General features: G+C 43.8%; 1 protein-coding gene across 2 annotated transcripts in view; it reads right to left on the bottom strand.

The window, feature by feature from the left end:
• Positions 1-79: 79 nt before the first annotated feature.
• The window catches only part of nde1 (nudE neurodevelopment protein 1), a 47317-nt gene continuing 21152 nt past the window's right edge, over positions 80-26244 (bottom strand). The window contains exons 4-9 of one of the 2 annotated variants that reach the window (XM_078240905.1): positions 20911-21059; positions 15799-15935; positions 15512-15685; positions 12458-12540; positions 6615-6769; positions 80-3045 (exon numbers count right to left, since the gene is read on the bottom strand). In XM_078240905.1, coding sequence (XP_078097031.1) covers positions 2952-3045; positions 6615-6769; positions 12458-12540; positions 15512-15685; positions 15799-15935; positions 20911-21059 — 792 coding nt within the window. In that variant the 3' untranslated portion in view covers positions 80-2951. Of the gene's footprint in view, positions 3208-6614; positions 6770-12457; positions 12541-15511; positions 15686-15798; positions 15936-20910; positions 21060-26244 lie in introns of both variants that reach the window. The other variant, XM_078240906.1, reaches the window with a different exon arrangement.

Genomic DNA, 26244 nt, shown 5'->3' with positions numbered 1-26244 from the left:
TGATCGGAATTGTAAATTGTTGCAACAGAGAATCCCAAACACATTTTAAAAATTGGAATAATGCAAAGGTGTCAAACAAATGGGGAATGATAGTTTTATTTCAGTTGAGAAGTGCAGTTAAGGTTACAGACATAGGATTATAAACTTGGATATGGCAACGTTTTGTAAAAACAGAAGTCCAAATCTACAACAGTACATTCCCGTTAAGTTATTTTCACAACCCTTATCAGTGAATTCACAATTTATGAAAAGTGTTACTCTTAAGGGTGAAGACAGGCAAATCAGAGACCAGGATTTGGGGTATTTCACCAGCCCCCAGATTCACTCCCCCCTCCTCTTACTGGCAATGCAAACAGTAAACTCGGATCATGACCACATCCCTCCCTGTTTATTGTAGAAAAACTTCCTTAGCCACCAACAACCATTCACTTATGATACGATGTTAACTTTTTTCTCAACATTGAATTTGCGGCCGGGCCTGGAAAATGGAGATATCACAGCAGTGAATGTTGCTGGAATTAAGGCACCAACGCAGCAGTGCAGACCGAACTAAATACAGGCACCAGGTACAAAAAAGAAAATCTGGAAACCTTCCATTCTCCAACATGGAGATCTAGCAATGAGCGCAAAAAACAAAGAGTGACTGAATCCAAATCTCAATGTCAGTACACGGAGACAAGACATTAGTGCATTCTGCATGGAATCAAAACTAAATTCGCAAGAGATGGCATCAATCTCGTCATGTGTTCAACAGAATCACAGTCCTACCTGAACAGTCCCTACAAGAGACATCATCTGTGGCCTTTCAAAGACTGGGTGGCCCTTTGTAAACCAGCGTGCATTGGACAAATCTATAAATAGCACAGTTTTGGTTGAGGACACAAACTATTTTCTCCTCAGCGGCTTTTTTCTTTCCTGGGGAAGGGAAGGTCTTGCTGCATTTCCTCCCATTTCTATGGGCTTCAGGATTATAACAACAGTCACGGTGAATCCTAAATGCATCCGTTGGCTTTGGTTAATCAACTTTTCTGATCAGAAAACAAGCCCTCTTTCTGTCAGCCTGTGGCTCTGTCCTAGCAATGAGCCAGACGGACCACCCAAGGGTTGAGCTTCGAGTAAACGTGCCATCAGCTAACCAGCTTACTAATGCTAGGATTAAAACAGTGAAGTGGCTTTCTCACTACCTGTAGAATAAATCATACACTAACGTCCACCAGAAGTTGAAGATTATTCTTCATTGGGGTTAAACCCTTAGATTAACCAGTTTGTGTGTGGTATATAATCAACTCATCAACCAAACAGATCCGACACAGGATCCCAACCTCTTCTTTCACAACCCAAAGGCACTATGATCATTAAGGCACTATTCAGTCTACAATTTGTCCTTCATCTACTTAACACTTCTACAAAGTCATTCTCAACTCAAATGTAACAATACTAAGAACGTCATCCCTCTTGACAGATTAAATCGATATTGATCTTAAAACTGCTCTTACCAGCATCTCAGCTGCTCCAACTAAGTGATCTGGTACATCTTCCTATGCACTCAATTTGAAAGAGAACACGAGAGAAGATCTCCTTGGGAATCACATGGAATCCTTCAGTAAATTCAGTTTTCAGTCAATTTCTGAACAACTGCCTCTATTTATAAGCAGTAACGGGGTCTATAGTAACAGAACACTGTACCACGAGCATCATACCAGAGATATATTTCACTCTGTATTCACGTGCAAACTAAAACTAGCAATTCAGCAACCAGTTCAAAACTCTGTCCATTCCAAGGACTTTTTGGAAACAAGTGCTCGTGTTTGGCATATATAGTAAATGGATTTGTGCTTTTTAAGACATATCTACACACTTGCGAACACAGTTTTTGCATAAAACGGCATTAAGCACAGGGAGAATTTTGGAAACAGATGAGTTAAAGCAACAGGAACAAACTTGAACTTTCACCGGAGCTTGCAAGATAGATGAACAGGTAACAGAATAAATATTTACAAAGGTGAAAACAGAAGTGTTGACTGCTTTGATAGCACAAGCATGCATAAATAAAACTACTCAAATTAATATAAAAAGGCATTTTTGACTATACGACATAAATCAGTATACAGTAGTCACAGTTACATGTGTGAAATATGCGACTTACATATTATAAACATAATTTCAACCCTCAGCCAAAAAAAAAGGGTCCAAAGAACTGGGGCATTACAATTTTCTTGATCCACAGTAATTCCAGTCTTAAGGTATTTAGGATAAGTAAACTGATCCGCCATCAAGATCACCAATGCAAGGCTTAGGGAGATTAAATAACAGAATGTAACAGAATCTTCAGTGGCTTAAAGTTTATGTGGAGCTACTTGCACTTCACGCCACCATCTTTACAAGTCCCTGTGGTTATGAGTCCGATTAAATATGAAGGGACTCAATAATTTCGATCTAATAGCTTGAGTACCAAGATGCTAAGATACCAGTTACCAAGAAGCCAAATGAATCAGCTTTCATCACATGAAAAAGCTCAAATTTGCAAAAATCAATTCCTTAAGTTGGTTTCTCCCCCCCCCCCCCCCCCCCCCCCCCACCCCACTTAGCCAGTTTCCCTGTCACTCTGCTAAAAGGCAATTAGTGTAACGTAGCTCAAACTCACAGAGGCCAAAACACTCCACTGTGAATTGCCAATTTCCAATTCTCTGATTACACCTTCCCCCTCTTTAATGAGCTCTCCATCCCACGTCTCCAGTGGAACTGGGCTTCTCAATATAGTCTAAAATATGGGCCAACCACCTTCAATATGAAAGAAAAACCTATTTTTAGCTTTCATCAAAAAAAAACTAAACTTCAACTTGCATCAGCAAAAAAAAAAATTGAATTTTTTTACTAACTTGCCCACTGAAAGCTATAGGGCTTGGTTACAAAAATATCCATCTAAAAACATTTTTTAAAAATTACCATGCTCAGAGCAAGATTTTGACTACACCCTGTGGTGACGCAGTTGCTTGTGCGCGGACCTTCGAGGCAAGTGTTCCAAACTCCAGCCTTTTGGCTAACCTAGGAATACAACACATCAAAAAATATTTGGAATACAGAAGTCATTTGAGACAGGACATACACCAGCTGCACGGGTTTTATGCTTGAGGGGAACAGACGACTTTGGACCTACAGTTCCCAAAACTTTCCACCATAGGAGATTTTCTCGCCTTATGTTGGCATCTGTTGATTGATAGAAGATGGATTGCCATAATTAGTCAACAACTCCACTATTGTTGTATCATTTAACTACCAGGATTGAAGAAATTGAACTAGGTGGACTTTCTGTCTAGTAATTCAGTGTTTCATTGGCAATTTAGAATCCCTACAGTGCAGAAGGAGGCCATTCAGCCCATTGAGCCTGCACGGACAACAATCCCACCCAGGCCCTATCCCCGTAACCCCACCCTGCCAGCCCCCCAGACACTAAGGGTCAATTTATCATGGCCAATCAACCTAACCTGCACATCTTTGGAGTGTGGGAGGAAACCCACGCAGACACAGGGAGAACGTGCAGACTCCACACAGTGACCCAAGGCTGGAATTGAACCCAGGTCCCTGGTGCTGTGAGGCAGCAGAGCTAACCACTGTGCCACTCAGCTTGAACACTTTTTACTACACACATCCCAAATTAAGCATCATTGTGTCAGTATTACTTGTCCATTTTCAACAATTTTACACCACGTCACATTCAGAACAAAACCAATTGTCTAGTGACAGCAGGTCTGAGTGGAAATGACGTGGGACACTCTGCCCAAGAGGGTGGAGGATGTGGAAACAATCTAAGATTTCAAAAGAAAATGGGATGGACACAAGGACATAAGCTTGGAGAGCAACAGGAACCAAGTGAGAATAGTACTGACCGCATTGCTCATGAAGGGCCAGCAGGTCCTGGGTGCTATAAGTGACTGAAATGCAACCCCCACCCCTCCATTCCCTTGTGGTGACCTTTCCCAATCAGCCAAGGCAAAGAGAAAAGTTACGGACTAAACAAAAGTGAAACGTTTGTCTGGAAGAGGATTGGAAACTAAGAAATATATTAACACGTTTGACTATTTATCAGCATGCCTATCATGAATACAACGGTTACGTTTAAATAAGTGGATGCTGCCTAATTGGACAGTGCAAATTCTCCTAATGAGATTTTCAGAATCAATGCGTTTGATGCTACTTAACCAGCTGTGAATCGAGATATATATATATATAAAAATATACAGCAAATGTCACAATGCAAAAACAGAGCTGCAGCTGCTTTCCAAATTCAGAGTCTGCTGTTACCTCACAGGTCCCTTCCTTTTTCTACAATTACATTTCCTCCGCTACCACAGCGTTGATATGATCACATGATGTGATGTTCCACTTCATCCTCTCTTGTATTCTTCGAATAACTACCACCTCCAAACCCCCTGCAACTTGGTACTGCCCTTGCTCATTCAGAGCCAGAATGTCTCTCACTACAGCTTCTCTGCCCAACCACAACCAGTCTTCCCTGACCTACTCTTATTATTCACCAATGTGCTAGCAACACCATCTAAAAGACAGTTTCCACATGTTTGCTGCTGACAAAGTTCTACCTCGACAACCTCCCTCAACCCCATCATTGCTCAGCCTTGAAGACATCCAATCTTGGGTAAACTTCAATTGCAGTTCAAGAATATCTATGCCATGTTCAGGCTCTGCTCCGCCCCCCACACCCCTCTAACCCTGCCCACCCATCACCCTGCCCACCCATCACCCTGCCCCTCGGCCCTCACCCCTCTGGTCACCACCTCATGCACAAATTCTCAAACTAAATTATTCATTTTAAATTCAATTCATTCATGGCATGAGGGTCATTGGTTAGGCTAGCATTTATTGTCCATCTCCAATCGTCAGTGGGAATCTTGTGGTGAGCTAGGGTCTAGCTTCCTGGTACGTGAATCACAGAAAGTTAACGTGCAGGTACAGCAAGTGATTGGGGAAGCAAATGGACGGTTGGCATTTACTGCAAGGGAGATGGAGTATAAAAAAGTGGGAAGGTTTTCCTGTAGCTGCACATGGCATTGGTCAGGCCACATTTGGAGCACTTGTACAGTTTTGGTCTCCCTATTTGGGAGGAGATATAAATTGCATTAGAAACAGTTCAGAGAAGGTTCGCTTGACTGATAGCTGGGATGGGGAATGTTACCTTATGAGGAAAGTGTGAACAGTTTGGGCCTGTACCCATTGGAGCTTTGAAGAATGAGGTGGGTCTTACTGAAACACACAAGATCCTGAGGTGGCTTGACAGGGTGAATGCTGAAATCTTTGGTACTCTTCCCAGAGAGCAGTAGGTCAATGAATATTTTTAAATCAGAGGTAGATCGGTTCTTCACTAACAAAGGAGTCGAAGGTCATCAGGAATAGGCAGAATGTAGAGTTACGGCCACAATCAGATCAGCCATGATCTTATTGAATGGCAGAGCAGGCTAGAGGGGCTGAATGGCCTACTCCTGCTCCAAGTTATGTCCATTTATGAGCCAAACTCTTGAACAACTGCAGTCCACAGCACTGTTGGGAAGCAGTTCTAGAATTTTGACGCAGCAACAGGGAAGGATACAGTTCCAAGTCAACATGGTGTGCAGTTTATGAGAAGCTTGCAGATGGTGGTGTTCCGACGCATCTGCTGCCCTTGTTCTTCTAGGTGATAAGAGGTTGCAGGTTTGGATGGCAGTGTTGACAGAGCCTTGGTGAGTTGGTGCAGTGCATCTTGTAGATGGCAGATACTGGCTGCCCGTGTGGTGGTGGTGGAGGGAGTAGATGTTGGAGGTGGATGGGGTGCCAAGCAGCAGCTTTGCCCTGGATGGTGTGGAACGCCTCGATTGTTAGAGCTGCACTCATCCAGGCAAAAAGAGAATGTTCCATCACATTCACTAACTTGTGACTTACAGATGGTGGACAGGCCTTGGGGAGTCAGGAAGCGAGTCATTCACCACAGCCTTGTAGACTCGGTATTTACATGGCTAGTCCAGTTCAGTTTCAATCAATGGTAACAGAGGGTGGTGATGGGTGGGTTTCTCAAGGACGGAAGAGTCGCTGAATGGTTAGGGGGAGATGGTCATTGCCTGGAACTTGAGATATGATTATTATTTGCTATTTATCAGCCCAAGCTTCAATATTGTCCACCTAACCTATCCATTTGTAAATTTCTTTCATCACAACTTACTATCCCACCTCTCCTGGATTCTTCATTCCAGTATCTTGAACATTTCCCTACATTTTAAGACACTTTGGGCCAGAGCTCTGAATTTCTCTTTAAACCAATCTCTGACCAACCTTTCAGTTCCCCTTCTTTCATATCCACCTTTTCTTTATATCTCTGAAGTACCTTGGAACATGTATTGCATTCAAGATACTATATTACTGCAAGTTATTTCTCCCCCTATCGATGATTGGGAATCTGAGCTGTAATAAATGTTTTAAGCTGGGGTTGGCCACTGACCTTGACCCAGCTGCCAAGGTATTGGACGTTCAACTATTCAGTCCATCTCTGAACTGTAAATCGGTGCTGTACACTTACAGCGATTGCATCTCAAAATACTACAAGTCTGATAAAACATGATTTTACCAACCCTTTGTCATATTGGGGTAAATTGGCATTGGACACCCGGTTATCATTGCTGTCCTTTATCGTGCAGTTCCCATTCTGAGCGGATGGCAGAATTGTACGGTTTGGAGATTGATCCCAAACAAAATTCCTACAGGATGCAAGCTTGGACTCCAGAGCCTGTAAAAATATAAAATATAAACTTCACTTACAAATGGTTCTCCCATATCGCTTCAACACAACACTCCATCATCAAGTACTGTTTCCATAGATATACCTTAGAGTTTGAACATTGGCTCAGAAATTGCATTTTGAATAAACGAGGCGTTCACCTTTTGTTTAGCTGCGCACACACTGAAATGCAGAGGTTGTGACCCGAGTGACTTTACTCCTCCACAGGCCGCACTGCAGTGCTGTTCACTAATGGCACTTGCGTCTCAAAATTTTATAAGTCTAACAACACTTGATTTTACCAACCCTTTGTCAAACGGGGGTAAACTGGCATTGGACATTGACTCTGAAGTGAGTGCCTTGCCAATAAACTCAGCATTGAAATTCATGTAACAGTATGAAGTTCTATACTTGTCCACCAAATGCCAGAGTTTTAACTGTGGCTTTATCTCCCTTTGTACTATCTTCTACACAAATTGCCGCTTCGTGGACAGAGTACAAGAGCGATCAGTGAGTTGCTTTGCATTTCAGCCCAGGTTCAAATAGGAGTGAAAGCACTGTGTCTGGTGAGGCATACCCAAGAGAAAGTAAGTTTATTTATTAGTGTCACAAGTAGTCTTACATTAACACTGCAATGAAGTTACTGTGAAAATCCCCTAGTCGCCACACTCCGGCATCTGTCCGGGTACACTGAGGGAGAATTTGGCATGGTCAGTGCACTGAACCAGCACACCTTTGGACTGTGGGAGGAAACCGGAGCACCCGGAGGAAACCCACACAGACACGGGGAGAATGTGCAAACTCCACACAGACAGTACATCGCACTCCATTCTGAAGCAAGATAGGAAAGATCCAAACTAGCAAATGATTGTTTATGGAAACACCACGTGGAAAATAAAATAAAATTTCCTTTCCAAATTAAATGCTTGCTTTAATGGGGAACAAGAGCATTGTTATTCCGTGAGATTTAATTTGGGCTGAAAGCCAGAGATGTAGTTAGTCCACCAGCTGCCTCAAAGCAACTACAAATGTGCATTAAAGACATTCAGACTTGCTTGTATCAACCAGGCGCCAAAAATAAAAACTCTTTCCAAACGTACAGTAAATCTCACAACACCAACAGGTTTATTTGGAATCACGAGCTTTCGGAGCGCTGCCCCTTCATCAGGTGAGCCCTTCTTGTGATGGGGACAGCAGAGGTCCAGCTACCCCCCCCATTTCCTCCAGGGATGCACGCTGGAAGATAACTGAAAAAACATAGCAACTGACAGACAAAAGGAAAGACCATCGTCCATCCAGTGAACTTCCGCCAACCTGGTAGACAAGACTTGACCACTCGCATCAATCTCCTGTTAATTCATCTACCACAGACCCGGGCATGAAGGAAACCTTAATTCAAAGCTCGGGTAAACCACAGTCCAAAGCCATCTGCTCATCTCGAGTCTGCTTCCCTTACCGAGTCGTGTCTCTCTGCACATTTTCAATAGCACAATTCAGTGTGGGGACAGGGGGTATGTGGTACAACTTGAAGTAAATCTCCCTTTTAAACAATCCCCCTTTGGGGCAGCACAGTGGCAGAGTGGTTAGCACTGCTGCCTCACAGCGCCAGGGACCCGGGTTCAATTCCTGGCTTAGGAAACTGTGTGGAGTCTGCACGTTCTCCCCGTGTCTGCGTGGGTTTCCTCCGGCTGCTCCAGTTTCCTCCCACAGTCCAAAAGACGTCCAGGTTAGGTGCATTGGCCATGCTAAATCGCCCTTAGTGTCAGGAGGACTAGCTAGGGTAAATAAATGGCCTCCTTCTGTACTGTAGGATTCTATGATTCTAGGCAAGAGACAGCCTTTTCTCTCTCTCTCCAACACATATTCTCTCCATTAGCAATGGTGCCATTCCTATTTTTTTTAAAACTTCTGTACACTTAAAAATGATTGTATCCTAATGTTTATTTTCCACTCCTGCCCAGTTTGCACCCAGTTAATGCTATTGAAATCTCTATCTTCACAATATTACATCCAGTTCCCCAACTTTATTTTCCACAATAAGCATCTCAACCCATTTCTTTAGTTCCTACAATACAACTCCTTTCCCCTGGAATCTTTCCCTCAAAGATAATACCTTATATTCTTTAACCAATTCTTCTAAGCGATGATTTCCTGCATTCTATGCATTTGATTCCTTTTGGGAATGAGAGCAAGATGCCAAGCTGTAATAGCAAGTGACAGGAAGGTTGGAGTCCTGCTTGCGGACTGAGTGAAGATGCTCCACAAAACAGTCACCCCAGTCTGCATTTAGACTCCCCAGTGTGGAGGAGATTGCATTGAGAGCAGCGAATACACCAGGCCAAATTAAAGGAGGTGCAAGGGAAATGTTGCTTCACTCGAAAGGAGTGTTTGGGGGCCTTGAACGGTGAATCATAGAGAATGCCCACAGTGCAGAAGGGGGCCATTCGGCCCATCAAGTCTGCACCATCCACAATGAACCCAAGATCCCGGTTGAGGCCGTCCTCATTTGTGCGGAACTTGGCTATCGGTCTCTGCTCAGCGACTCTGCGTTGCCATGTGTCGTGAAGGCCGCTTACCCGAAGATCAGAGACCGAATGCCCGTGATTCGGCCTCTGATCTTCGGGTAAGCGTTCTCCAAGGCGGCCTTCACGACACACGGCAACGCAGAGTCGCTGAGCAGAGACTGATAGCCAAGTTCCGCACACACGAGGACGGCCTCAACCGGGATCTTGGGTTCATGTCACACTATCTGTAACCCCCACGACTTGCAAAATCTCACTAACTGTCCTGTCTGGAGACAATACACATCTCTTTAACCTGTGCTTAACGCTCTCTCCACTCACATTGTCTGGACCCTTAAGACCTGATTACCTGTAAAGACTCGCATTCCAACCATTATTTTGTAAATTGAGTTTGTGTCTTTATATGCCCTGTTTGTGAACAGAACTCCCACTTACCTGATGAAGGGGCAGCGCTCTGAAAGCTAGTGGCTTTTGCTACCAAATAAACCTGTTGGACTTGAACCAGGTGTTGTGAGACTTCTTACTGTGTTTACCCCAGTCCAACACCGGCATCTCCACATTCTGTCAAGCAGCCAGTTTTGTATCCATTTAGATACCTCACCTTGGATCCCGTGAGATTTAACCTTATGCAACAACCTATCATGCGGTACCTTGTCCAAGGCCTTGCTAAAGTCCATGTAGACAACATCAACTGCACTGCCCTCATCTACCTTCTTAGTTACCCCTTCAAAAATGAAACTTGAGACACATGATTTTCCACTCAAAGCCATGCTGACTGTCCCTAATCAGTCCTTGCGTCTCTAAATGCCTGTAGATCCTGTCTCTCAAAATACCTTCCAACAACTTACCCACCTTTATGTGCCTTTAAGGTCAGCTATATTTTCTAAGTTATAAAGATATATATATAGGGCATGGGTTAAGGGTGAAAGGAGAAAAGTTTAAAAGGGAATATTAGGGGGGGCTTCTTCACGCAGAGAGTGGTGGGAGTGTGGAATGAGCTGCCGGATAAAGTGGTAAATGCAGGGTCACTTTTAACATTTAAGAAAAACTTGGATGGGTTCATGGATGAGAGGGGTGTGGAGGGATATGGTCCAAGTGCAGGTCAGTGGGACTAGGCATAAAATGGTTCGGCACAGACAAGAAGGGCCAAAAGGCCTGTTTCTGAGCTGTAATTTTCTATGGTCTATGGTTCTATGGATACCAGCCAGTGAACAAAGAACAAAGAAGAATACAGCACAGGAACAGGCCCTTCGGCCCTCCAAGCCCGTGCCGCTCCCTGGTCCAAACTAGACCATTCTTTTGTACCCCTCCATTCCCAGTCCGTTCATATGGCTGTCTAGATAAGTCTTAAACGTTCCCAGTGTGTCCGCCTCCACCACCTTGCCTGGCAGCGCATTCCAGGCCCCCACCACCCTCTGTGTAAAATATGTCCTTCTGATATCTGTGTTAAACCTCCCCCCCCTCACCTTGAACCTATGACCCCTCGTGAACGTGACCACCGACCTGGGGAAAAGCTTCCCACCGTTCACCCTATCTATGCCTTCCATATCTGTGACATCTGAATTACTGAAATAAGCTGAATAGGAGATTGGAACACTAATAAATGTCTGTGGAATGATGGAACATCAGCAAATTGTCACAGAACATTGGCAGATGGGTTATATAATACAATTTATTTCATTAAAAAAACTCTGTACAAAGCTTCCAGAATTTACAAAATATCCAAAAAATTAGAAGTCAAAGGCTCTCAAAGCAGGATACAACTGTTCGTATTTATAAACCCCAACACGTCCCACCTACAACATTAGAATAGGGAAACACAGACTCTGCTCTATTGAGCTGCAGCATCCTTTACAATAACTATTGGACATTGGTTGAATGTCAGGTAACTGGTGTAGATGAAATGTAAATGATCCATCTCCTTCTCAGTTAATATAAAATATTGAAGATTTGTAGGATTTTTCTTTAAAACAAAGATATCGCAAAGATATCAAAACCACTTGGTAATTTTTCATCATCCTAATAATTCCCTACAGTGCAGAAGGAGGCCATTCAGCCCATCGGACCTGCACTAAGAACCCCACCCATCAAAAGCCTGCACCAACAACCCCACCCATAACCCCACATATTCACCCTGCTAGTCCCCCTGACACTAAGGGGGCAATTTAGCCTGGCGGATACACCTAACCTGTAAATCATTGGTGTGGGAGGAAACCGGAGCACCCGGAGGAAGCCCACGCAGACACGGGGAGAACGTGTAGACTCCACACCGACAGTGACCTAAGGCCAGGATTGAACCTGGGTCCCTGGCGCAGTGAGGCAGTAGTGCTAACCACTGTGCTACCATGTTGCTCGAATACAAATAGCCCAAATGGAATCTACAGAAAACACTAATGGACAAGACCCTATACGCGTCACCTTGCTCAGCCTGACCCCATTAGTCCTCTTGTCCCAGGCAGATGGGTGAAGAATCTTAACTTTTACACAAGTTTCATTTCACTCGGACCCAACAAGGAACAGATCCAATAAGACTGTACAATAATCTGAATTTATAACTCGGTGTCATAAAACAATCCACAAAAGAGAAACAATCTGACCTTGACTTCAGTCAGTGCCTGGAAAGTAAGACATGCCTCCTGAATTTCACATGGGTCGCACCCAAGAAAAAGACTAAAACCGAAGCATCAACTTCTTTGCAATGACCAGGTTTACTGAATGGGGCCAAGCCTATTCTCACAGGAAGCTGGCAGGAAAGGTTTCTGGCAAAGTCAGCTTGGTTGACACAGGCTCACTTTGTCACTAACCACACACCATGAAGGGAGAAACCCGTGAAATAAATAAAGGGCCCTGCAGCACAAAAAGGTACCGCAAGAAAACACCAAATTTGGGTGATAAGAGTGTGTGAAACCAGCAACAATTCTATCCATTTTTAGACCCACCTGAAACACTGTCCTTTGGCAAGTTTCTGTGAGAATATAAAGCAGGGTAAATGGCTTTCAAACACTTCAGTGTTTCACATTTCAGGGATGACCGAGAGTCTGATTTGGTCCAGCACAGGAAGGTCAAGATCTAATTTCTCCTCCATTCACTTATAAAAGTTATCGAGGCCGCGAATGAGACTGAGGGAGCTCAGAAAGTCACAAAACACCGCACTTAAAAATGCTGCAATCCTTACCCCAACTTTCCTAAGCAAGTCTCCCACTATATTTAGCGCGGAGATCCTGGCTGATGGAGTCAGCGGGCTGCCAGTGTAACCATCTGAAAAAGATGTAAAACAATGAGTATCAAATAAAGTAAAAACACAAATTAGTTTACGCACACATGTCCAAACACACATGTTTGAGGAAGGCACGGAGGGAGGTATTGGGCTTGGAAACAGGCCAATGTTCACAGGGGAAGTACCGATGAGGTAGTTTGGCTTTTCATAGATGCCTGCAATTTTCCCAAAGCAGAGATCTGCTACACACAAAAACCACATTGAGACAAAGCCAGGTTCCTCCCAGTCGGGGTCAGATCAGGTGACAGTGAGCAGAACTGTTTGTGTACCTTTCAAATGGGTCACTTTGGTATTGCTTCAGAGCCAGCACTAAATAGCCTGCCACATAAATCTGTAACCAGCTAATATGTAAATGTCACAAACAATAAAGCACCAATTCTTATCAATATTATCTTCAAATCATACTCCTTCCAGAATTGTACTTTTTTCCCTGCTTTATAGAAAACAGTACAGGAGGCCACCATTCGGCCCATCGAGTCTGCGCCGACTCTCTGATAGAGTATCTAACACAGGCCCTCTCCCCCGCCCTATCCCCATAAACCCCCTGCATTTCCCATGGCTAATCCACCTAACCCATACACCATGGGACATTAAGGGGCAATTTAACATGGCCAATCCACCTAACCCGCACATCTTTGGACTGTGGGAGGAAACTGGAGCACCCGGAGGAAACCCACGCAGACACGGGGAGAATGTGCAAACTGCACATGGACAGACTATATGTATTTTATGCTGCTATCCTAAATTAATTGTAGAAATTCCCTTAATTTGTCATGCCGCTGAAATTCAGTTTTAAAGTCCCCTCCTGTCCGAATCCTTACTGCTGCTGATTGCTACGCAATTGCAATCGTTTGATTTCCTTGAGATTCCACCACAATATATTGAGAGGTTTTTGAGAATTCCATCCAGTGTGCATGCTCAGCAAGAACCAAAAAGGCAATGTTCCCCCATCCTCACTTTAGTTAGGGCATCCCCTCTATAGGGTTGATCAGGGTCACTCATTATTACAATCATCATATTAAAGATATCAAAAAGCCTTCATGATCCATCCAATAATGTTCCAGGATGGATGGGCCATCTCTACCACTCTTCAAAACTCTGCACGTCTCCTGCTTATTCATAGAATCCTTACTGTGCAGAAGGAGGCCATTCGGCCCATCGAGTCTGCACCAACCACAATCCCACCCTGGCCCTATCCCCATAACCCCACATATTTACCTTGCTAATCCCCTGGCACTAGGGTCAATTTAGCATGGCCAACCTAACCCACACATCTTTGCACTGTGGGAGGAAACTAGAGCACCCGGAGGAAACCCACGCAGACACAGGGAGAACATGTAAACTCCACACAGACAGTGACCCCAGGCCGGAATTGAACCCAGGTCCTTGGCACTGAGGCAGCAGTGCGAACCACTGTGCCGCCCTCATTTCACATAGGGTCCAGTTAGCAATGACTGATCAAATCAGGTTTGTCTGGGACTCAGCACCAGGGAGCGTCTAACTACTGTGCTATCCAGCTTTTTCCTTATTTATTCACGGGATGTGGGCATCACTGGCTGGGCCGTCATTCATTGCCCTTGAGGTGGTGGTGAGCTGCCTCCTTGAACTGCTGCAGTCCAAAGCCATCATAAACATCTCACCATAACCATTTTCTTTTTCAATAATTCTCCTGGGATAGCAAATCAGCTCCCCTAGAATGTATTCACACCCAATTTCTGGGGTCAGCCAGGTTTCTGTAGAGCGAATGTTGTAGATGATGGAAATCAGACAATCATAGAAACCCTTCAGTACAGAATGAGGCCATTCGGCCCATTGAGTCTGCACTGGCAACAATCTCATCCAGGCCCTATCCCCATAGCCCCACATATTTACCTCGCTAACCCCTCTATCCTAAGCACCCCGGGACGCTAAGGGACAATTTAGCATGGCCAATGCACCTGGCCCACACATCTTTGGACTGTGGGAGGAAACCAGAGCACCCGGAGGAGACCCACACAGATACAGAGAGAATATGCAGACTCCACACAGACAGTGACCCAAGAAGAACATTAGAACTAGGAGGAGTAGGCCATCTGGCCCCTCGAGCTTGCTCCGCCATTCAATCAGATCATGGCTGATCTTTTCATGGACTCAGCTCCACTTACCCGCCCGCTCACCATAACCCTTAATTCCTTTACTGTTCAAAAATTTATCTATCTTTGCCTTAAAAACATTCAATGAGGTAGTCTCAACTGCTTCACACGGCAGGGAATTCCACAGATTCACAACCCTTTGTGCGAAGAAGTTCCTCCTCAACTCAGTCCTAAATCTGCTCCCCCTTTTTTTGAGGCCATGCCCCTTAGTTCTAGTTTCATCTGCCAGTGGAAACAACTTCCCTGCTTCTATCTTATCTATTCCCTTCATAATCTTATATGTTTCTATAAGATCTCCCCTCATTCTTCTAAATTCCAATGAGTATAGCCCCAGTCTACTCAGTCTCTCCTCATAAGCCAACCCTCTCAACTCCAGAATCAACCTAGTGAATCTCCTCTGCACCCTCTCCAGTGCCAGTATATCCTTTCTCAAGTAAGGAGACCAAAACTGTACACAGTACTCCAGGTGTGGCCTCACCAGCACCTTATACAGCTGCAACATAACCTCCCTGTTTTTAAACTCCATCCCTCTACCAATGAAGGACAAAATTCCATTTGCCTTCTTAATTACCTGCTGCACCTGCAAACCAACTCCTTGAGATTCCTGCACAAGGACACCCAGGTCCCTCTGCACAGCAGCATGTTGCAATTTTTTACCATTTAAATAATGGTAAGCCAAGCCAGGAATTGAACCCGGGTCCCTGGAGCTGTGAGGCAGCAGTGCTAACCACTGTGCCACCTCCAATATCAATGGTCAAACAAAAGAAAACCCCTCAAATCATTCCAAAATATTAAACTATTCAATAATATTGGGTGTTACCTTTTGTAAACATGGCAGACGTGGGGAACCCACTGCTGGGTCCTTTACATATCAGTGGGGTCAAAGGCAGCGTTGTTGATGCTTGCGGTATCACATTTTCAGAATCTGACATGGTATTTGTGGGTTTCCTGATGGAATCTGGTTTCTGCTGTACAGCCAACTCTTGCCTCAGATCTGGAAGCAACATTTTCCATTCAAAGCATTTTGTTTTTATATATAAAGGGAAAAAATCAAACCAAACTGATGCAAATATTTAATTGTACATCCAAAACAAAAGCAATACTAACCTCGTGCTTCATCTTTCAGTCTTTGTACAGAAACCAAGAGATTTTCTTTCTCATCGAGCTCACTTTCCAAGAAGGCATTCCTCTCAATTGCCTGGTTCAGTCTCTGCTCAAAATCCTCCAGGGACATAATCGTGGCTCTGTGCAAGTCAAAAACAGAGAATGGAATCAAAAAAGATATACATCACTACAAGTTACTTTTACTATCATATATAATGGGATGGTAAATCATTGCCACAGAGCTGAGGAGGCCAGGTCATTGAGTGTCTTTAAGACAGAGATAGATGGGCTCTTGGTCAATAAGGGGATCAAAGGTTACAGGAAGAAGGCGGGAGAATGGGGATGAGAATCATATCAGCCGTGATTGAATAGCAGAGCAGACTCGATGGGCCGAGTGGTCTAATTCTGCTCCTATACCTTATGGTCTGAACCACAACATTCTGAATAACATGCTGCCTTCTGTAAATCTCAGATCCTGAGCTGCCCTTTGCCAAGACGCTTTGGAATTATTTTTGCTTTTATTTAAAAATAGTCTGAAAAATGAACAATTGTAGTTTCAATCTTTTAAAATTAACATCTAAAATGGTGACAGAATGGTTAGCACTGCTGTTTCACAGCGCCAGGGACCCAGGTTCGATTCCTGGATTGGGTCACCGTCTGTGTGCAATCTGCACGTTCTCCCCGTGTCTGCGTGGGTTTCCTCCGGGTGCTCCAGTTTCCTCCCACAGTCCGAAAGACGTGTTGGTTAGGTGCATTGGCCATGCTAAATTCTCCCTCAGTGTACCCGAACAGGAGTGTGGTGACTAGGGGATTTCACAGTAACTTCATTGCAGCGTTAGTGTAACTGTACTTCTGTTGCTAATAAATAAAACTGTGAGAAAGTATTGCATACCTGAGACTGTAGCAACGTTATTCGACACACAATGCTACTCTTCAGTGCTAAATGTAAATCGATTTAAAATGTTTAAGGAACAGTCAATATTTCACTGAACTTCAGTCAGTTTGCAACAAACCACCATTTTTCAGTGCCCTAAAACATGACCATTGGATAGGAATGCCAGCCAGCCAAACATGGGTCCCACATCAGAACATAACTGAGCCACATATTCCAAGGGTCCAAAAGGTTTTAAACAAATTTTTTGGGTTCCTCATTTACAACCTTTAGAATATCAGACTCGTTAGCTGTCAGATCGTAATTATATCACAGACATTAATGCTCACTTTGCTATGCAAAATCCTTCAGCAGCCAAATAGAATACTGTCACCCCTCTCCTTATAAAGGGAAACAAGCCAATATAGTGTCAGAGGTTTACAACATGGAAACAGGCCACGCTGTAAACCTATATTAGTCCAAATACATTTTTAAAATATATCATAATACAAAACAGAGAGTCATAGAGTCATAGAGCTTTACAGCATGGAAACAGGCCCTTCAGCCCAACTTGTCCATGCCGCCCTTTTTTTTTTCAAAACCCCTAAGCTAATCCCAATTGCCCGCATTTGGCCCATATCCCTCTATACCCATCGTACCCATGTAACTGTCTAAACGCTTTTTAAAAGATAAAATTGTACCCGCCTCTACTACTACCTCTGGCAGCTTGTTAGACACTCACCACCCTGTACGAAAAAATTGTCCCTCTGGGCCCTTTTGTATCTCTCCCCTTAAACCTATGCCCTCTAGTTTGAGATTCCCCTACCTTTGGGAAAAGATATTGACTATCTAGCTGATCTGTGCCCCTCATTATTTTATAGACCTCTATAAGATCACCCCTCAGCCTCCTACGCTCCAGAGAAAAAAGTCCCAGTCTATTCAGCCTCTCCTTATAACTCAATCCATCAAGTCCCGATAGCAGCCTAGTAAATCTTTTCTGCACTCTTTCTAGTTTAATAATATCCTTTCTATAATAGGGTGACCAGAATTGCACACAGCATTCCAAGTGTGGCCTTACCAATGTCTGGTACAACTTCAACAAGACATCCCAACTCCTGTATTCAATGTTCTGACCAATGAAACCAAGCATGCCGAATGCCTTCTTCCCAACTGTGTCCACCTGTGACTCCACTTTCAAGGAGCTATGAACATGTACCCCTAGATCTCTTTGTTCTGTAACTCTCCCCAACGCCCTACCATTAATTGAGTAAGTCCTGCCCTGGTTCAATCTACCAAAATGCATCACCTCGCATTTGTCTAAATTAAACTCCATCTGCCATTCGTCAGCCCACTGGCCCAATTGATCAAGATCCCGTTGCAATTGGAGATAACTTTCTTCATTGTCCACTATGCCACCAATCTTGGTGTCATCTGCAAACTTACTAACCATGCCTCCTATATTCTCATCCAAATCATTAATATAAATGACAAATAACAGTGGGCCCAGCACTGATCCCTGAGGCACCCCGCTGGTCACAGGCCTCCAGTTTGAAAAACAACCCTCTACAACCACCCTCTGGGTGGTCGAGAATAACAGGCAAAATTGATCCTGTGTGTGTCAGAGGGCATTGAGTTCATAAACTGCCTAAAGTGTATGGCCTGAAGATCGTATCGGCAGACCCTAGAATGCACAGAAGTGGCCAATTACAATTGCCATTTCACAACTCAGGGTAAAGAGTTCTTTGTCTGCAAGCCAAAAGAGAAAATGCTGGAAAATCTCAGCAGGTCTGGCAGCATCTGAGAGAGAAAAGAGCTGACGTTTTGAGTCCAGATGACCCTTTGTCAAAGCCTTCCTTACAGATGCTGCCAGACCTGCTGAGATTTTCCAGCATTTTCTCTTTTGGTTTCAGATTCCAGCATCCCCAGTAATTTGCTTTTATCCTTTGTCTGCACGGGTGTCCATGGACAATAATAGAAGCAGCATGTACGCAGCATCGTTATACACAGGTAGAACCTACCCTTCACATACCCACACTGATTCTCCCCCATTCACTTGTTCAAATGCCAAGACTGTCCCCCTAATGATACATTTCAGCAACTTTCCTACAATTGATATTGAAATGATGGGTCCATAGCTACCTTATTTTCCAGCCCCTCGTCTTAAACAATGAATGACATTTACAATTTTCCAATCCAAAAAAGGACAGTTCCCAAATCCCAAGGTGCTTTGGAAAATCATGAACATTGCATCTGTCATTTCCCACCCATTTCCATTAATAACCAACAATGAAGCCCACTCGGTTCCAGACACTCCACTCTAGTGTTTCATCATTTCTTCAAAATAATAATTACACACAAGTTCTTCCCAGGGCTTTTAGTTAAAAGATTCCTTTGTACCGACGTTATTTTCTCCTCTTTCTCCACTGCAAATCTGATACAAGTGTATTCATTAACAAGGCTGCTATATTCTCACTATCCAATTATAGTTTCATTTCTCAAATTCCTCTTCAATAATTTATAAAAGCTTTGACTGTCAGCTTTTGATTTGTTCATACGCCACTCATCTTGATATTTTCCTTGCATTCATGTCTTTCTTAAAAAATATTACAATTCTTCCAGTTTGCTGGATTTCCAATTTGCATTTGGGCCGCCTTGCCTTTGGGTTATTAAATTCTTCTGCGGTCTTGTGGCACAATGGGCTGCATCACTAACTCTCAGCTCCACATTCAAGCCCCACTGCAGGACTTGATGACCAAGGAAAGTACGTTCACAATACAGCCAAGTAGGTTGAGTGCCGACCTGTAAATTCTTCCATCACCTGCCAGTGGCAGGCAGTAGGAAGGGTCCTGGTCAGCCATGCAGTGTAAGAACCTTGGAGTCTCTACCATCACTTCCACAGCTCCAGACAGTGTGCGCGTGTAAAGCGTACATTGTTCAGTGAATCCAGGTTGCAAAGTGTAACACCAGCACTAAGGCCTTTCACAGAATCCCTACAGCAGAGAAGGAGGCCATTCAGCCCATCAAGTCTGCACCGACTCTTACCCAGACCCACCTCCCGCAAACCCACACATTTACCTCACTAGCCCCCCTAATCTACACATCTTGGGACACTAAGGGACAATTTAGCATGGACAATCACCCTAACCTACACATCTTTTTGGTGTGGGAAGAAACCGGAGCACCTGGAGGAAACCCATGCAGACACGGGGAGAATGTGCAGACTCCACACAGACAGTGACCCGAGGCATTCAAATTAGTAGGTTTGCATAATTGTCAGGTTGCCACCTGCTCTGAGTGGGAACCCAATCGGTGGGATGGGTCAGGTGAATCCGAAGAACCACCCCCCCGCCCGTTGGGAATCCCAATTTTTGGCCGATGCCCCATTCACTGGAACATCGAGATTCCTGCCAGCGGTGTGAAGGGGTCAGAGAATCGGGCCCCATATATTTGTAAAATTTGTATTTCTAACTCATTTTTACAGATGCACCAAATAAAACATTTCTGGTTGTATCACAGCTTGGTATGGCTCCTGCTCTGCCCAAGACCACAAGGAACTGCAAACAGTCGTGAATGTAGCCCAATCCATCACACAAACCAGCCTCCCATCCATCGACTCTGTCTATACTTCCCGCTGCCTCGGAAAAGCAGCCAGCATAATTAATGACCCCACGCACCCCGGACATTCTCTTTTCCACCTTCTTCCGTCAGGAAAAAGATACAGAAGTCTGAGGTCACGTACCAACCGACTCTAGAACAACTTCTTCCCTGCTGCTGTCAGACTTTTGAATGGACTTACCTTGCATTAAGTTGATCTTTCTCTACACCCTAGCTATGACTGTAACACTGCACTCTGCACTCTCTCCTTTCCTTCTCTATGAATGGAAATGTTTTGTCTGTATAACGCGCAAGAAACAATACTTTTCACTATGTTAATACATGTGACAATAAATCAAATCAAAAGTCAAATCATTTAATTTGCCATGAGAATTTGCACATGTACCTCTTATCGGTTAAATGTCCCACCCTTTTTACATTACATTTCACACAAAGGCAACTTTTATACAAATAAAAAACTACGCAATGGGAAGCCATAGCTGGGGAAGATGATCTATGATCTTATTAACTGGAAGAGCAGCTCCAAAGGCTGGTCTACTCTTATTTATGTGTGCTCTGGTGTGTTTTTATATTTTTGAATGCTGTTGCTCATTGTATTGCACCATTCAGAATGCAATCCCAATGCTCACCTTTTCGCCCGCTCCAAGTCATCATTCGCCTGTTCGAGTTCTCGGATGTATTTCTGCAGCTGGTCTTTAATTGCTGTGGTCTCAGCAAGCTCATCCTGTAGCATAGTAATCCGTTTATAATTCTCCGAATGATGTTCTTCTAACTTATCCTGAAAATTAAAACGTAACAATCAGGCATAGCCATTCTTTTGAGCAAAGTGGGTAGGCGCAGAGGGGGCGGCTGTGTGGAAGTGGCGGTGTAGTGGCAATGTCACTGGACTAGTATTCCAGACTAATGCTCTGCGGGTCACGGATTCAAGTCCCGTCAAGGCAGCTGCTGGAATTTAAATTCAATTAATAAATCTGGAATTGAAAACTGGTCTCAGTAGCGGCAACCACACCAGATACCAGAGATCGCCATAAAAATCTGTTTGGTTCACTAATGTCCTTTAGGGAAGGAAATCTGCCGTCCTTACCCGGTCTGGCCTACATGTGACTCCAGAGCCACAGCAATGTGGTTATCTCTTAACTGCCCTCTGAAATGGTCTAGACGGCTACTCCTTTTGCTCCTTAATTTCAAATACTGGCCTTGCCAGTGATGCCCACACATCATGAAAGAATTTTAAAAACTGGAGATTTACTTCACAACACCAGCCCAATAAAGGGGCAGTCCTTCCTCCAGGGCTAACTCCTACCCATTTCTCTTATTTATATTAATGTATAAATGCCACAGGAAAACATCAGAAACAATCACCAAACCAAAGATGACCATTCGGATAAAGTTTCAGACAATTGCTGCCCCCTCAGCATCCATCTTTCTTTTTAGGGGAAAATGTAATTCCTTTTTGTAAATGAGCTTTTTTCTTTTCTTTGTAAACACAACGCATCCATAAAACAGGTAGAGTACAAACATTTCACCGTATAGAATCCACAATGCAGGAGGCGGCGATTTGGACATAGATTCTGCTCCAACAACAATCCTATCCAGGCCCTATCCCCGTAACCCCACGTATTTACCCTCCTAATCCCCCGACACTAAGGGGCAATTTAACATGGCCAATCAACCTAACCCACACATCTCTGGACTGTGGGAGGGAACCCACGCAGACACAGGGAAGATATGCAAACGCCACACAGACAGTGACCCACGGCTGGAATTGAACCCGGGTCCCTGGTGCTGTGAGGCAGCAGTGCTAACCACTGTGTCACCGTGCACAGTCGGTTCAGCTAGCCTCAACATTAAAGGATGGAGAGAAAAGGAACAAAATACAAAAAGAGGGAGAAGGGGCACACACCCTCACCTATAATATTAGGGACAGTACAGCATGTCCTACAGAAAGCCTTGTAGAAGTAAATCTGACACTATGGAACCTGTTTTTAAGATAGGAGCCCATACTTTTTGGAATGAGTCCAACTTTGATCAAAGTATACAAGTTAGAAATTCCATTGGGGTACACGGCATAATAATTTTGTGCCAATTGTATACAGAAGGTGACTTGTCATTGATCCAAGAATGTAAAGTAATTTTCCATGCTGCAAATGTTAGATTATACAACCTCTTCTCATTGACATCAATTATATGTTTAGCTGGAACCTCAAACAAAAACAGAACTCCAAGGTCATAGCAAATATTTTTTTTTCCAGCTCCTTAAATTATACTTGGCCAATAGTTTTTTATTTTGACACAAGACCGAACAGCGAGTATTGGCCCCGATTACAAATTGACATTCTCTATCAAGATTCACCCTTTTCCAAATCCGCAGTACCTTTCGCATATTCATATTGGATCTAGAACATAAATCTGACTGAAATAATCACTTTGGTTCTGTGAACAGCAATGTTTTTCTACAAGGGCTGGCATTACGATGCAAAGTTGTTTTATTAATAAAGTCTCTCCAGGTTGTAAGTATCTAAAAAAAAAAGTGAACATTTGGGGATATATTGCTAGCACAGTTGTTCAAAAGATAAGGAGACCCCTCTAAACAGATCCACAAGTCTCGAGTGTCCCCGATCATTCCAAATGCCAAAGCCACAGTCCAAGACCTGGAGGGAAATCAGTGTTGCCTTGTATCTGCCCTCAGAGTATTACTGATTCTCACAGTTGTCTAGTACTGTCTTAAAATCTCTAAGAAACAAAAAAAATTTGAAGAATATTCAGTCTAAGAAGCATCTAAGTCTTATCCATTCGCATACAAATCTCAGGAGAGGCTAGCTGATATAATTTTATTCTCAGCACCCCAAGGCCCCTTTTTTTAAAAAATATATTTTTATTGAAGATTCTTCGCCCTTTTTACAAACACAACAAACCCTCAAGGGTTGGTACAGTGCAGCGTAATCATTTCTCCACATATACATAAAGAAACAAGGGAATCCCAACGCAGTTGGTTTGGTTTATTCATTTTAAATGGCACTTCTAAAGACACAATGTTGACTCTCAACTACCCCCTCAAGGGCAACTAGGGATGGGCAATAAATGCTGGCCAGCCAGCGACGCCCATGTCCCACAAATGAATAAAAAAGGATGTTTCAAAGATCGCGAGAAAACAGGATAAAGCCGTGAGCATGTGGCATAATGGTGCACGCCTCTGCTTACAGGATACTAGAGCCACGTAACTTACATTCCCGGATATTCAAAGTAGTTACTGCCATTGCGTATTCAGCCAATGAGAATATAGGAAATCAACACAGGTATAGAAAAATGCTGATTCTCTCACCACGCTCAGGCGAGCACCAAAACATAATCCCCCACTGCCACCGTGATTACCACCAGAGCTGACGGAAACACAGCAGTTTCTGCACTCTCATCACATGATCCCCTCCCAAGGCCCCCTTTTGAACTCAGAAGTTGCAATTTGGTTAGTTTTAAGCAGAGTTTCTTTTTGTTCCGTATAAAGGAGTTAAACACCCCATTGATTTCCTTCAGGACCTGAGCAGAAAGGGTCCTGCCCAGCCATGGTACAGGTAAAAAGGTCCGGCGATGTAGATCCCACGTTATAGATCCAAATAATGGGGAGTTTGCCTTGTACAGCTGTCAGAATGAGGGGGGGGGGGGGGCTAATAAAAATACCTAAATAAAAAAGTTAAAGTTTATTTATTAGTCACAAGTAAGACCTACAGTAACACTGCAATGAAAATCTGAAAATCCGCTAGTCGCCACACTCCGGCGCCTGTTCAGGTAACACGGAGGGAGAATTTAGCACGGCCAAGCCACCTAACCAGCACATCTTTCAGACTGTGGGAGGAAACTGAAGCACCCGGAGGAAACCCACGCAGACACGGTGAGAACCCAAGCCGGGAATCGAACCCGGGTCTCTGGCACCATGAGGCAGCAGCGCTAACCACTGCCACCGTGGTAAAACCTGAAGATAACCACCTGAAGGAGAAGGGAGCAAGGGGAGGGGGCTGCCATCTCCGCCTTCCTAATGAGGAAGTCGCAGCCTCAGACTTGGCAATATTTATTTTATAATCCAAGGAGCCAAACCAACTGACGTCAATAAAGCAGGAACAGAAATTTCAGGCCTAGACTAAAATAGTAACACCCATCAACGTACAACATAATCTTATGCTGCTTTAGCCACTAACCAAACACTGAAGAGTTCTGTCTAATTGCCTCAGCGAAGGGCTCGATAACTATCGTAAACAACAACAGGGATACAGGGCAACCCTGTCCGGTCCCCTGCTGAAGACTGAAATTATTAGATCCATAACTATTAGTGAGAACTGCTGCAAGTGGGTTTTTATAAAGCACCTGTGTCCATTTAATAAAATACCGCCCTTCCCCACATATACAAATTTATCTGATGTATAAAATAAATAGTTTCACTCCTCCCAATCAAATGCTTTGTGTCCAGTGAAAGCACCAGGCTGTCTATTGCCCGTTTTTTTGAGAAACAGGAATGATATTTAATAATCTCCTGCCATTGTTACATGAATTACAGCCTTTTCTAAACTCAGTCGGATCAGTCTGGATAATTAAAGGAAGAATGTTTTCCCAACGCAAAGCCAGTATTTTAGACAGTAATTTCAGATCTATATTTAAAAGCGAGACTGCACTTTAGGAGACACAACTTTCTGGATTTTTGCCTATTAAAATTAAATAGATATTTGCAGCTCTAAGAGACTGACATGACTGTCTTGCTTCAAATCATAGAATCCCTACAGTGCAAAAGGCGGCTATTCGGCCCAAAGTCTGCACTGACTCTCCAGAATCTCTTATCCAGGCCCTATCCCCATAACTGCACATACTCACCCCACTAATCCCCCTAACCCAAACATCTTGGGACACTAAGGGGCAATTTACCATGGCAAATCCACCTAACCTGCACATATTTGGAGTGAGAGGGGAAAGCGGAGCACCTGGACAAAACCCACACAGACACGGACAGAAAGTGCAAACTCCACACAATCACCCAAGGCCTGAATGGAACCCGGGTCCCTGGCGCTGGGAGGCAGCAGCGCTAACCACTGTGCCACCCTTTGACTCCACTTTCCCCTCCTGCTCAGGTGTGCACCAAAACTCGCCTCCTTCGTCCCTAGTCCCACAAGCAGCGCCAGCAACAAATTATACAATTGTTTTCTAACAAATTAAACTTGTCTGTGCCTTTACAAATGATTCTCTAAACCCAAAACAAAAACACACAAGAACTATATTATACAAAACAAACAGTTAATTCTAAGGGAGTTTTCCTCAACGCATGTGAAGCCTCGTTGGACTAAACAAACATATGTTCCATATTTATAACAGAGAGCTTCTTATAAGGAAAAAGAGAACAAAGGTGCCATGTCTGTAATCTAAACTCGCCTATTAAGACTGAAGTCACATATTTGTCTCTCAGCAGTGGTGCCACTCCTATTTAACACGAGGGAGACAGATAATCTGTACTAAGTATAATAAAAAAATCTCATACAACCCTAGTGTCGTACAACCGGCAAAGAACATTCCCTGACTAGAAAAAAAACACGCTGAAGAATATTATTCAAAGTTATGTACAAGTCCCCGCATTTAAGTACAATAACATGCACTGCAGTGCTCTGGAGACCTGGTTACTAGACCATCCCTGTCAGAATGGCAAGTACAAAAAAAGTCCAAACTTTACGTCAACTGCAATCTGTTAATGATGTCATTCAGCTGAGGGACCCAAATCATTGCTTCCCATGGAGTTCACAAAAGCCATGGCTTTAGGCAGGACATTGAATGTTTTTGGAGTTGTTGAATGTCACCCTCAGTATGGCACTCTGTGCTCTGATGGCCTTCAGTTGCCATCTAACTTCCTCAAAACCCTTGCGTCTCTGTTGTATCACCACCAAAACATCTTGACAGAAAGAGACCTCCGATCCATCGTAGATGAGGCCCCA

Source organism: Mustelus asterias, chromosome 23 (assembly GCF_964213995.1).
Source record: "Mustelus asterias chromosome 23, sMusAst1.hap1.1, whole genome shotgun sequence".
Lineage (NCBI taxonomy): Eukaryota > Metazoa > Chordata > Chondrichthyes > Carcharhiniformes > Triakidae > Mustelus > Mustelus asterias.
The sequence above is the reverse complement of the archived record's forward strand: the minus strand, read 5'-3'. Positions and strand labels throughout refer to the sequence as shown.